At 59.1% G+C, this 11900-nt stretch overlaps 1 protein-coding gene across 1 annotated transcript; it reads right to left on the bottom strand.

Moving 5' to 3' along the window:
• Window positions 1-793: 793 nt before the first annotated feature.
• On the bottom strand, window positions 794-8913 carry LOC143833756 (uncharacterized). Its single transcript, XM_077329963.1, has 5 exons — window positions 8713-8913; window positions 8415-8508; window positions 6779-6902; window positions 5243-5273; window positions 794-4152 (listed from the first exon to the last, which is right to left on the bottom strand). The coding sequence occupies exons 3-5, from the start codon at window positions 6887-6889 to the stop codon at window positions 1883-1885; spliced, it is 2412 nt and encodes an 803-aa protein (XP_077186078.1). The 5' UTR covers window positions 6890-6902; window positions 8415-8508; window positions 8713-8913; the 3' UTR covers window positions 794-1882.
• Window positions 8914-11900: the final 2987 nt, after the last annotated feature.

The raw sequence follows: 11900 nt of genomic DNA on the forward strand, positions 1-11900 counted from the left end.
CCTCCTGGCTTAGCCTGATCCTCTTTCATGGGTCCCCAGCACAAGGGTGTCCACAAGGGCTGTACTCCCCAGGAACCCACCCAAGAAGGAGTTGTATGATGGGGGTCAGAACCACCCCCACCACTCACAGCAACGTCTGCCCCCGGGCACAGTGGGCAGGGGCAAAGCCCTGGAGCGGAGAGGGGAAAGGGAGGGCTGTGTGTCCTGTGGGGCTGCTTGACCACCAGAGACCCCCCCCCCACTGTCCACTTTGATGCAGAGGGAGCAAGGCGACGCTCAGGGGCCCCTTCCTTTGCCCTCTCAGCGCATTTGCACAAGGAATGCACATGGATAGGGCCCTGGGTGCCAGCTTGGCCCTTAATGGAGTGTGCAGCCTAAGGGGCCAAGTTTCCTTCCCCCAGGGGCCCTGGGTGTGGAGTCCAGCCAGAGAGATCTGCTTTTGAATTCCCAGCCCCTGGGGTGGCAGGGCAGTGCCAAGGCTGGGAGGGGCAGATGGACTGCGGAGTCAGGAGTCGCCCACACCAGGCTGGCCTGCCGTGCAGCGCTGTTGTGAGGTTGTTTCCTGAGCCCTGCAGAGTGCCCACCCAATCTTCCGTTTCTCAGGAGCTACGCCGTCTGGGTTGTAGATGTGGCCCCAGAGGAGGAGATGTGCCCCTCAGGCCCCTTCCCCTCACCAGCTGAGATTTCAGCCAGATGCTGGCAGCCAGAGCCAACACCACTGCTTTTTCCAGGCCGCCCCCACCCACCCCACCCCACCCCTTGCCCCAACTTTCTGCTCAATCAAAGGGCCAGCTTCTCATTCCATCCGATTTTAATGAAGAATCTCTCTGAGCGAAGGAATTCACTACCATTCAGAAGGCTCGGAGTGGTGAGCAGAGAGCATACAAGAAGGACTGGAAGGGAGTGCATAGAATCCACCGTCTATGGGGAGCAGGTCTTTGGGGCACGGCACGGCACAGGCCCAACGGCTGCCGAAGGAACGGAGTGGGGGCAAGTCTCTTGGTCCATCCGTTGCGTGGAGGGGGAGTGAAAGGCAGCACCCCCAGAGGCCATGCTCCGGGCAGGAAGGGGTCTTTGGGGATACTTCCTGTGGGCCAGGAGTCCTCTTCTTCCCAAAGTGTTGCAGGAATGAACATCTTCCCCAGACCCCTTCGCACAGGAGCAGCAGGCATTGTTCAGCGTCCGTGACGTCCCAAGAAATATTCCGGAAGAAGGGGCAGGATGCTGGAGGGATTTAGGCACATGCAGGAAGAGGTCAGAGGCCCACATGCATAGACGTATCTCGGTGATCGGGCCACTGTATGCTATGTACAAGCACATGAGAGAGCACGTATTTCTGCACTGGCACAGATGTGAACGAAGGGCATGCCAACATGACTGGCATGAACATGTATACTCTGAATGTACCGCGTATAAGCATGCCATGGGGGGGGGGATCGGGGTGAATCCCATACTCATGTGTGTGGCTGGGGGGGGGAAATGTGGTCCTTGTCAGGCCGGAGTCAATGTGTCTGGGCAGCAAAACAGGGCCCCCTTCCCCGCCTGCTGAGGTCTAGCCTCCGAGGGTGTCGTTTCCATCCCAATGCCAGGGCATCAGTGGGAGTCTATGAAGGCACATGGGAACCTCCCCAACGGACCAACCACGGACCTCTCTCCCTTTCCCTCTCCTCCTCCGCTGCAGGGAGGGGAGCTGCCCACCCGCTCTCAAAATGTGTGTCCTCTGCCTCCAGGCCCGGCCCTGCCAGCCGGCCGGCCTCTTGTCTCCCCTTGAGGTCTGTGTGAGGGGCAGGCTGCACTGCTGCCCGCTGGGGGACGGACTAGAAAGAGACCTCTGATCAGGAGGACACTCCCGGGAGGGGGCAGGGCAGGGCAGGGCCCGGCCTCACATGAGGGCACAGCACTGGCAGGATTTGTGCTTGCCTCTCTCTGGCTCGGGGCCGTGCCCTTGGCGGGCTGGGGCAGCCTGCAGCTGGGGTGGGTGGGCAGTGTTGGCAGAACTCCTGGGGCTGCTGTCATTGGGGGTGGGGTTGCTGGTGGCCCCCGGGGACTTGAGAACCCCAGGCTTGGCAGGAGTGCCTCCAGACCCTTCCGCTTCCTTCTGCAGATGTTGCTTCTCGGCGTGGAGGTTTCCCAGGACTTCCGCCGCCACCTCTCCTGCTCCTGCTCCTGCTCCTGCTGAGGCTGTGCTGGCGTCGCCACTTCCCCTGGCACACGGCTTGTCCAGGAGGGGCTGGGGGGGCTCTTGGCTGGACAGAGGCAGAGCATGGGGGCCAACGGGTGTGCCCGGCAGCACTGGGGGTGGGGCGCTGCCAGGGGGTGAGGGTTGGCCCGCCAAGGGAGGCCTTTCTTCGGGAGGCGCTGGGGAGTTCTGTCCTTCGGGGAGAGTCTTGGCCACCTCCGGCAAAGACGCCGGCGCCTCTCCCAGCGGAGTGGCCATTGCCTGGTCCTCGGATGTGGGCGGGGCACCTGGGGCTGGGGAGGAGCCTGCCTCTTCCGGGAGATGCTGCGGGACCTGGCTGGGCAGGGGTCCCTGCCTCTCACCTGGAAGGTCTCCACCTCCCCCTGGCAGGGAAGAGGCCGGGGTCCAGCCTGGGACAGGGCCTGACTCCACGTCCTGCAGCACTGGAGGGGTCTGGTCCGGGAGGCTCTGCCCTGCTTCCCCCTCTGGAGGTGGGGTCTGGCTTGGCGGAGGATCTGCGGGGTGCTCGGTGGGCGTTGGCATGGAGCCCTGCAGGAGGCCCCCCGGAGGCTCCTCTGCAGCTTCTCCTTCCGTCCCCAGAAGGGAGCCCCTTTGCCCCGTCAGAGGAGGAAGCTGGTCGGTGGAAGGACGGGGGTTGTCTCGGAATGGTCCTTCCCCCTCGGGCTCCGAGGAAGGCAGGCAGGCTGGCCCGGACAGGGGCTGGTCTTTCGGCAGAGGGGGGAGGGGCTGCTCTTGTGTCCCGGGGGAGGGAAGGGCCATGTCAGCTGCAGGGAGAGAGGACACGGCCGGCGGCACCTGATCCTCTGGGGAGCCTTGCTCACCTGGCAGGGGAGGGGCCTCCCCCTGTGGATGGGATGCCTTTCTTTCCAGAGAAGAGGCTAGGGGGTCTTGCTGGGAGGGTGGCTCCTCGTCCGGAAGGGGGGCCTGCTGCATGGCGGACGTGGCCGGGTCGAAAAGGGACCCTGCACTTTCTGGTAAGGAAGGAGGTGGACTCGGGTCTGGTAAGAAGGGCAGCTCTGGATCCAGGAGAGAGCCTTTGTTGTCCTCAGGAGGGATCTGGCCAAGAAGGGATCCTTTCGTGCCTTGCAGAGGAGGCTCTGGGTCCTGGCTCTGGGTTGGTGGTGATGGCCTGACCGGATCTCCACAAGAGATCTTGGCTTCTTCCTGAGCTGATGGATCCTTCACTTCCTGCCCAGGAGGAAACGGGTGTGGGAGAGATGCTGTGAGCTGCTCCGGTGGAGATCCTGGCCTCTGGGGCACTGGCCATGTCTCCACTGCCCCCGCCTCCTGGCCCACGGGGGTTTCCATGGGTCTTCGTTGGCTCTGCTGCCCGGGTTCCGGGACAGCCTCATCCCCAGTGGCCGTGAGGACTGGGGCAGGCTCCATCTCCTGGACCTTCTGCTCTGGCCCCACCTCCTGCCCCACGCCCCTCCCACCTGCTTCCGGGGCCAGGGATCCCCCTTCTGGAGGTCCATCTCCTGGTCCTGTGGAGTGGCTGTCTTCAGGCGGCAGGATCCCTGAGGGACTCTGGTGATCCTGGGCCGGGGGGGATGCTCCCTCTGGGCCATCACGGCTGGCCAGCTCACAATCAAGTGGACCTTGTCCGAGGGCCCCGTCCGCAGGGCCAGGCTGGCTCCAGCGGTCACACCTGTCCTCTGAGTTAGTCTGATCCTCCAGCTCCTCTTCCTTCTCAAGGGAGATCTGGGTCTGCCCCACAGCATCCATGCAGCCCACCTCTTGGCCGAGGTGGTCTCTGATGACGATTTCCTCCATGGCCCACTTCCTCTGGCGGCTGGCAGGGGCTTGGCTGGCATCCAGGCCGTGCCCCGCTGGGTTGGCAGCAGCAGTGGCCTCGGAAGCTCCCTGAGGTGGCCGACGGTCCTCCTTCTCCACAGGCACAGGAGGCACCGTGGCTTCTGCCTCTTCGGGGCTGTGTTCACTGCCCAGCAGATCTAGGAGACAAACAGGACCCTCTGAAGCAGCCTCTGCAGTGAGAAAGGGAAGCCAGCCGGGAGGCAGTCCGCGGATGCCCCTGGGCAGAGCCACACCGTGAAAGGGAGGGGGGGCCTGTGAGGACAGGGCGGGGGGGGGAGGTCTGAGTTCCCCAGTCGGCCTCTCCCACTTGCTTCCCCTTTGGCCTCCCCTGGCAACCTTCTCTCCCTGGGAGCCTCTGCCCCCCACAACCCGCACTTACAGCCCACCTTTCTCTGCTGTCCCTCCTCCCCCCCTCCCCCCTGGAAATCCCGGATGCACTGCACAGGGGCTGCTGGTGTGGGGCTGGCTTCCTGCTCACCTTGCCCCCACCCCACCTAGGGAGCTTCCCCCGCCTTGCCCTCTTTCCCTACCCCCGACTGCCTCTCCCAGCGAGAAGTCTGGCTGATGAGAGCCACAAAAGTTAAGGATAAAACCCAGTATCAAAAAATAGAAACCATTTATTTTTAGAGCTCAAAAATGTTTAAAAACCAAAAAAGAATACATCTATTGGGCACATATTAACCATCTCACTGTGTATGCCAGTAACACCAACAGGTTCAGGCCTAACGTGCTTCAATCATACTGGTCTTCATCAGTGGTCAATATACAGTTACACAGTTATCTTAAACCACAAGCTGGCTCAAATATTTGTGAAAAGCCTGCAAGGGAGGAGCGCTGTCCGGGACACCTCTGGGTGTGCGGCCTGCACTTCTGCCTGCACGGGCCAATCCGGGTGCGCCTGGCAAAGCCGAGAGCGCCCGGATTGGGCCAGCCCCTGGAACACCCGCCTCCAGAAGCCGCCCATGCGGCGCTCGCCCAGCCTTGCCCCCAGACACTTCCTGGCTGGCGAGGAGAGCGCTCCTGTGGCGCCGCACCTTCACCGCCGCCTCCAGCAGGCAGCCCGGCCCAAATGCCCAGCCCTGGAGTGACATGCGGGCCGAGGGGGAAGAGCACCTCTGTGCCGAGGCCCACCTGCCTTCCGTCTGCAGGGGAGGCGTTTCAGGGGGTTGTGGCCCCACTGCCCTGGGCAGTCAGCCTCAAGGGCAAAGAAGAGGCAATATGACTCACCTTCTGGAGGCAGCTGGGCCGGCCCGTCAACCTGCAAGCGAGAGACAGGAGATTTACGGCCAGGCCTTCCAGGTCACAGGCTCAAGCCTCCCTTTTTGGCCAAGCAGAGAGCTGAGTCCAGGTCTCCATGACCCAAGAGCTCCTGTTTGAAATAACCGTTCCCCTCCACCACCCACTTCCCATCATTTGTGGTTTCTTTTTCTGTAGCACAAACATTCCCTCCATGTTTTTTGTTATTTGAAGAAATGCCACCTCCCTGCTACCTCCTTTGCATCTGGCTTTCAGGGCCACCACAGTCTTGCTGCCCCCTGCTCATGGCACTTCCTTCCCCTCCACCCTTTTGCCAGGGACAGCAGCAGGATGGGTCCCTCCCAGCCAGTTCTTTGACTCAGGGTGACTCAGAGAAAGAGGGGAATGTTTCTCCACCAGAGCCCTTTGCCACATGCCTGAAGGGAAATGTCTGTTGTGCACACCATATCAATGCAATTGGTGTGCACTTGGGTACATGGATTGACAGCACAAAGTGAGCAGGTTGTGCATGCGTTTTTAACATCAGCCCACCTCCTGAGAAGTGGGGGAGGCACCTCCACACCAGAGACCTGCAGAGACAGGTAACTCTCAGGGGCAAGCAACCTGCTGGGAAATGGGCCTGGGAACATCGGTCTGAACGGTCTTTCAGGGTATGCCTGAGGAGAAGCAGGCTGAAGGTGAACGGTGAGCAGGGGGTTGGACTAGATGGCCTGTATGGCCCCTTCCAACTCTAGGATTCTATGATTCTTTGGTGTGGTGGCCATTTCCAGAGGTGCTGTGTCAGGTCCCAAGGGATTCTGCTGAAATCTCCCCAGCTGACCTGACCGTAAACTGACTACTCAGACAGTTCAGGGTTATGGAAACCTATAGGCCTTTCCCAGTCTTCACAGCAGACGGTTAATCACCCATTGGCACCATTTTGACAGGAACCTGGCCAAGCCAAATGACCCTTCAAAACAGCTCTCAACCTGGACTGGCCCTTTGGAGAAGGTCGGCTGGAACCCTCTGCAGGCATAATGCTTAACAATTCAGACCATCTTTCCCTGGGAGAAGAGGGCTTCTTGAATTCTGCCTCCTCCTCCTCCTCCCCTTTTCAGGATGTTTCTTTTCTGCTCACTCATGAGCCCAAAATGCTCAACTACAGCAGAAGTTTTCTTCTTTCCTTGATCTGGGCTCTTGATTTATTTGGAAATGCTGAGCAATCCTGGTGCAATGGAACAAGGGAAGGTTTGCATGGATTAGGCAGGTCTGGGAAACCAAAGACCCCAATTACTAAAGTAGAACGGAAGATAAAACGGATAACACGTCTGTGGGCTGGGCGAAGAAATATCTGCTTCTAATAACGTATTTGCGCTGTCCGTGGTTTTTTGTTTTTTGTTTTGCTTTTCTCTATGCCCGTAAGGGCTGGGAATGGCAACTTTAAAAATGACAGCAGAAATGCTCAAAATTCAGTATTTGCATGGAAGTTCTGCAGCCGCACCAAGCCAATGTGCAATGTGCTCCTACCTTTTCAGGGCTATCCGGGGACTGAGTCCCCTCATCCACATCTCTCATGGTTTCTTCTGATGGGGGCTCCTGGGGAACCTTCCAGATCTCCAAGTCGTCCAACTGCTGCATCTTAACTTGGAGGCTTCCGAGAAGAGAGAGAGAAAGCCCCAGTTAGGGGCCACCCAGACCAGGCCAGGCCAGGCCCCGAAGCCATGGGGAACTGAGCATCTGAAGGGGGGGGGGGAGGGAGCACCCAGGCCAGCTCTTGCAGCTCAGAGGCCTGCCCACTGGATCCCTGCGGCTGGTAGGCTTCCAGCACACAGGCCCTGGTGAATGACTTCTGGATGGGTCTGCGCAGGATGCTGTAGGGGGGCCACTTCTGAAGAACGGTCAGAAACTGAACCTGGCCCACAGAGTTGAAGCCCGACGGTCTGGACTGACTGCAAGGGCTGCTGGACACCCAAAGGGTTGTTGGGCCCCTGGTCCTTTTGGGGCACAATTCAGTATAAGCTGAACACGGCAGCAGCTTCAGAATCATCTCCTCCCATAAGCTCCTCTCCCCCCCCCTCCCCACACACACAAGACCCTCTCAGGAGACCTGAGGCGTGAAATCACAGGGAGAAGCTCACACACTTCCCTGCTTGGGTAGAGACGGATGGGGCAAGCAACTAGTCCATTTATTTCTTTTCACAACTGGGAAAATGTCTGCTATTAATTACTCACCTTGACATTTTTAGTCCTGTTCAGTGTTTTTGTGAACTACAGCTGAACTCAAAAGGACTGATTAGCTGTCTTAGCAAAGAATTACCATATTGCATAATTTGGATATTATGACTCCGTTTACTAATTTGCCACTAATTGACTTTTGCCTTATATCCACCCTCTTATGATCCTTGTTCCATGGCCTGGGGAAGAGTGCGTGCTCCCGAAAGCTCCCCCCTCGAATAAATCTTGGTTGGTCTTAAAGGTGCTATTGGAATCAAATTTTGTCACACACACACACACACACTGTCCTGTCAACCAAAGAAGCTTTCTTTGTGGGTCTGAGGGCCTTCTTGTTGGCAGACCCTGGGTGACAGAACAACCTCCCCAGGGAGATGTACCCCCCCCCCCCCCACACACACACACCTTTTGCTCTTTAGAGTTGTATTTAAGGCTACAGTTGATTAAAGGATTGCTACACTGATTTTAAATTTAGGTTTTATTTTTAAATGTAATCTGTTTTGTCCAACTGAGCCCTGGGCTGGGGGCTGGCATCTCTTGCCGCCTCCTCCACTCAATCGATCCCTTGAGATGTTTGGCTGGGCCTTCCTTTTTCTTTTCCTGGTGTCGTCTTGTTCTATTTTTGCTCCCCGTTTGAGAGCCACTCTTTTCGGTCGGGAACGACAGGCAGCCCCTCCCTGGGCCCTGGACAAGGTGCGGGCCTCCCTTCCGCCAAGACCCCGGCGGCGGACTCAGGACCCCGCGGGACTCCCTCCCCCACCCCCCCCCCACCCCGCCCGCTCGGCTCCGGGTGGCCCGGCTGCCCTCGGGGGCGGCAGCTGGGGATCCCCGGAAGGGGGAGCGGCCGAAGAGCAAGAGGGACAAGGCGCCGGCTCCGGGGCCAAGGCCAGCCAGCGGGGACCCCCACCACCCCGCGGCCGCAGCCACCTACCTGGGGCCCGGTCGGTCGCCGCTGCAGCCCCCCCTCACCGGCCGCGCGCGCCGGGGACCGGCCTCATCTGGGCAGGGTCAGGCCCGGGCTCCGTCTGCCGAGAGAGCCAGAGAGCGCTGCCGTCACGCCCCGGCACGGAGGGGGCGGGGGGGGGAGAGAGACTTCCCTCCAGGCTGAGCGGCAGCGCCGGGACCCCCTCCTTCGCCTCGCCCTCCTCTCGCCCTCCCCCTCCCTCTCGCCCTCCCCCTGCGGAGATGGGCCTGGGGGGCAGCCCCCGCCCCCCCGCCCCGCCGCGCACCTGCCGCCGCTGCCGCCTCCATCCCGCGGTCCATCCATTCCTGCATCCCTGCCGGGGAGGCCTTGCCCCGCCCGCGCGCCCTTCGCCCTTCGCCGGTGGCTCGTTCCGGAATCGGATTCGGCGCAGCGCCCAGCCCAGCCCAGCCCAGCCCCGCGGCAGCCCGGCAGACAAAGGGACCCGCAGCGGCGGCGCACGGCGACTGGGCGGCACCCCACCCACGTGTCCTTAATCCCGCCGGCTCCGGAGCCCGGCCACCGCCCCCCACCCCGCCCCCACCCCCACCCCCGGGTGCGCCAAATCTGGAACCCCCGGCACGCCTCCCTGGGGACCAGCTCCCCTGGGCTGGCATTCAGCAGCATCTCCAGACATCCCCCCCCCCCTTAACACCTCAGAGGCAGCGTTCCAGGAGGCAGCCACACAACCAGTAGAGAGAGAGAGAGAGAGCACCAGGCCTGGCCTGACCCAGCAGGGCTCTTCTGAGGGTCTTCTCAGGGGAAGGCCTCAGCCTCTCTGCCCTGTGGCTGGCCCTGCAGAGGAACTGGCTGGCCCCTGGGTGAGACGGGAGGCTGGACTGGAGGGACCCTCCCTGGCCTGACCCAGCAGGGCTCTTCTCATGCCGTTTCCACCCACTGAGTCATAGACAGATCCTTCTCCTGGGTGCTTGAGGCTGATCCTGCACAGCGCAGGGGTTGGGACTAGATCACCTGGATGGCCCCTTCCCACTCTAGGATTCTATGGGTCTAGTTCAGCAGGGGAATGGGCTGCCTCAGGAGGTGGGGAGCTCCCCCTCACTGGCCATCTTCAAGCAGCAGCTGGACAGATCCTTCTCCTGGATGCTTGAGGCTGATCCTGCATTGAGCAGGGGGTGGGACTAGATGGCCTGCATGGCCCCTTCCCACTCTAGGATTCTAGGAGTCTAGTTCAGCAGTGGAAGGGGCTGCCTCAGTAGGTGGGGAGCTCCCCCTCACTGGCCATCTTCCAGCAGCAGCTGGACAGATCCTTCTCCTGGATGCTTGAGGCTGATCCTGCCTTGAGCAGGGCTGTAGGGCTCCTTTCAGGGGGCCACCCTAACCCTAACCCTAGTGCAATGAATGACTTGTTTTCCTCTGAATGTGAAGAGATACCCCTTCCTACACCACCTGCTGCTTGAGGAACACGATGGAGGGTGGGCAGGCAGGCAGGCAGGCAGGCAGGAGGGGGCGATAGGAATAACCAGCTTTGGGGAAGGAGGCGGGTGCACAGGGGAGATGGGTCCGGGGGGGGGGGATTCCCTTCCCTGGGACTCAAGCCTACAACTCCCTGCAGCCATGCTGACTTCTGCTGGCTTCTTGGTGTGGAGGTTTGCTTCCTCTGTTAGAGAAACCCCCTCCTGCTGCCTTAAGGAGAACTGGACCCCCCCCCCGCCCCCAGAGTCTTTCTAGGCCAGGAGGAAGGCACCCTTATCTAGGATTGCATCGGATGGGCAGCGAGGTGCAATTCCACTGGGAAATGTCTTTGCCATTGAAAGCAATGGTGGGAAATGCCAAATTAAGCATATCAAATATGTTAAAATTGTTTAAACATACTATGTATTGATCTGATTGTTGATTAAACCTCTTACAAAACTTCAAGTGGTTTTCAAAGGAAAAGGAATTGAACGTGCAGGAATTTTTATACCGCCTGCTAAGTTTCCCACTTGCTTGGGAGTGGTCCTGCTCCGGATGCAGCTGCCTGGAATAGAGGAATGTTTTGTTGCAGGAGGGCAGGGTGAGAATCCAGAGTCAGAAGGGAAGCCCACAATACAATACTGCTCACAGCTGCTACATTTGGAAACAGAATGGGGAGGGCGAGGCAGGAAAAGGGACCAGCAAGAAGACTCGTGGGCTGATTTAAGTAGAGCAGAAAATCCCTCTCTGAAGCGTAACTCATAAGCGAAAGGTTCAGTGAGGAAATCCGTCAACGGGGCTCTTGCAGGCCTACGACTGGGCACCTGGGGGCACGAGGAAGGCTTTCACTGCCTCTGACGGTGGCGGCTGGGGACAGGAACAGCTCGGACCCATCCGGAGTGCCTCCTGTGAGAGAACAGAGGTGGACGACCTGGAAGGCAAGGCTGAGAGATGGTGCCAGCTCTCGGACAGGGTGCAGGAACTCAGGGAAAGACTAGCTCCAGCCTCCCGGCACCACGTGAGGCACCACTCTGGGCTTGAGGAAGGGAAAGGGACAAGGGTTCAAACACCTGCTCTCGGAGAGATCCCAGCTTGGATTTCCCTCAGGAAAAGCCAGCCCATCAGGAGACACCTTGGGAGTGGTGTGCAGTTCTCCTGCAACTCACTGGCATCAGCACCCTCCTCCACCAAAGACCAGCGGAACATGAGTCAGCCGTGTGACTCGATAGCTAAAAAGGCAAACGGGATTTTGTCCAGATCACGCAAGGTGACATTACCGCTTTACTCCACTCTGGCAAGATCTCACTTGGAGGACGGTGTTCAGTTTTGGGCACCACAACAGAAGAAAGATGTATACAAACTGGAGCATGTCCAGAGGAGGGCTATGAAGATGGTGAGGGCATGGAAACCATATGAGGAAAGGTTGAGGGAGCTAGATGACCCTTGGACTAGATGACCCTGGAGGTCCTTTCCAACTCTATGATTCTACAGACATGTCCCAAGGGGATGGGAGCCAAAGGCTGTGGCATACCCAGGAAACTATTGATCACCACAGTGGGATGGTAGGTGAATTTCTTCCAGGCCAGGCTGGATTCTGGAAATTTTTGGTGGGGGGTTAACGGTGGTGTGGAAACTGCTGAAGGCCTCATGGAGCCTCTCCAAACTTCCTTTTATTTATTATTTATTTATTTTATTTATTTATTTAGATTTATATACCGCCCTCCCCGAAGGTTCAGGTTTTGAGCTGCCCAGCTTGGTGTCGTGGTTAGGAGTGCGGACTTCTAATCTGGCACACCAGGTTTGGTTCCTGCTCTTCCCCCACATGCAGCCAGCTGGGTGACCTTGGGCTTGCCATGGCACTGATGGAGCTATTTTGACTGAGTAGGAATATCAGGGCTCTCTCAGCCCCACCTCCCTCACAGGGTGTCTGTTGTGGGGAGAGGAAAGGGAAGGAGATGGAAAGTCACTTTTAGACTCCTTCGGGTAGAGAAAAGCAGCATATAAGAACCAACTCCTTCTTCAGTAATCTCAGGCCTCTCTCAG

The sequence above is a fragment of the Paroedura picta genome, chromosome 3 (assembly GCF_049243985.1).
Source record: "Paroedura picta isolate Pp20150507F chromosome 3, Ppicta_v3.0, whole genome shotgun sequence".
In the NCBI taxonomy this organism is placed as follows: domain Eukaryota; kingdom Metazoa; phylum Chordata; class Lepidosauria; order Squamata; family Gekkonidae; genus Paroedura; species Paroedura picta.

Coding starts and splice junctions, on each gene's coding strand:
- LOC143833756 (XM_077329963.1), bottom strand. CDS start 6,889: ATGCAGCAGTTGGACGACTTGGAGATCTGGAAGGTTCCCCAGGAGCCC. Junction 5,274..6,778: donor CCCCGGATAGCCCTGAAAAG/GTAGGAGCACAT, acceptor TCTCGCTTGCAG/GTTGACGGGCCGGCCCAGCT. Junction 4,153..5,242: donor GGCCCAGCTGCCTCCAGAAG/GTGAGTCATATT, acceptor TTTGTCTCCTAG/ATCTGCTGGGCAGTGAACAC.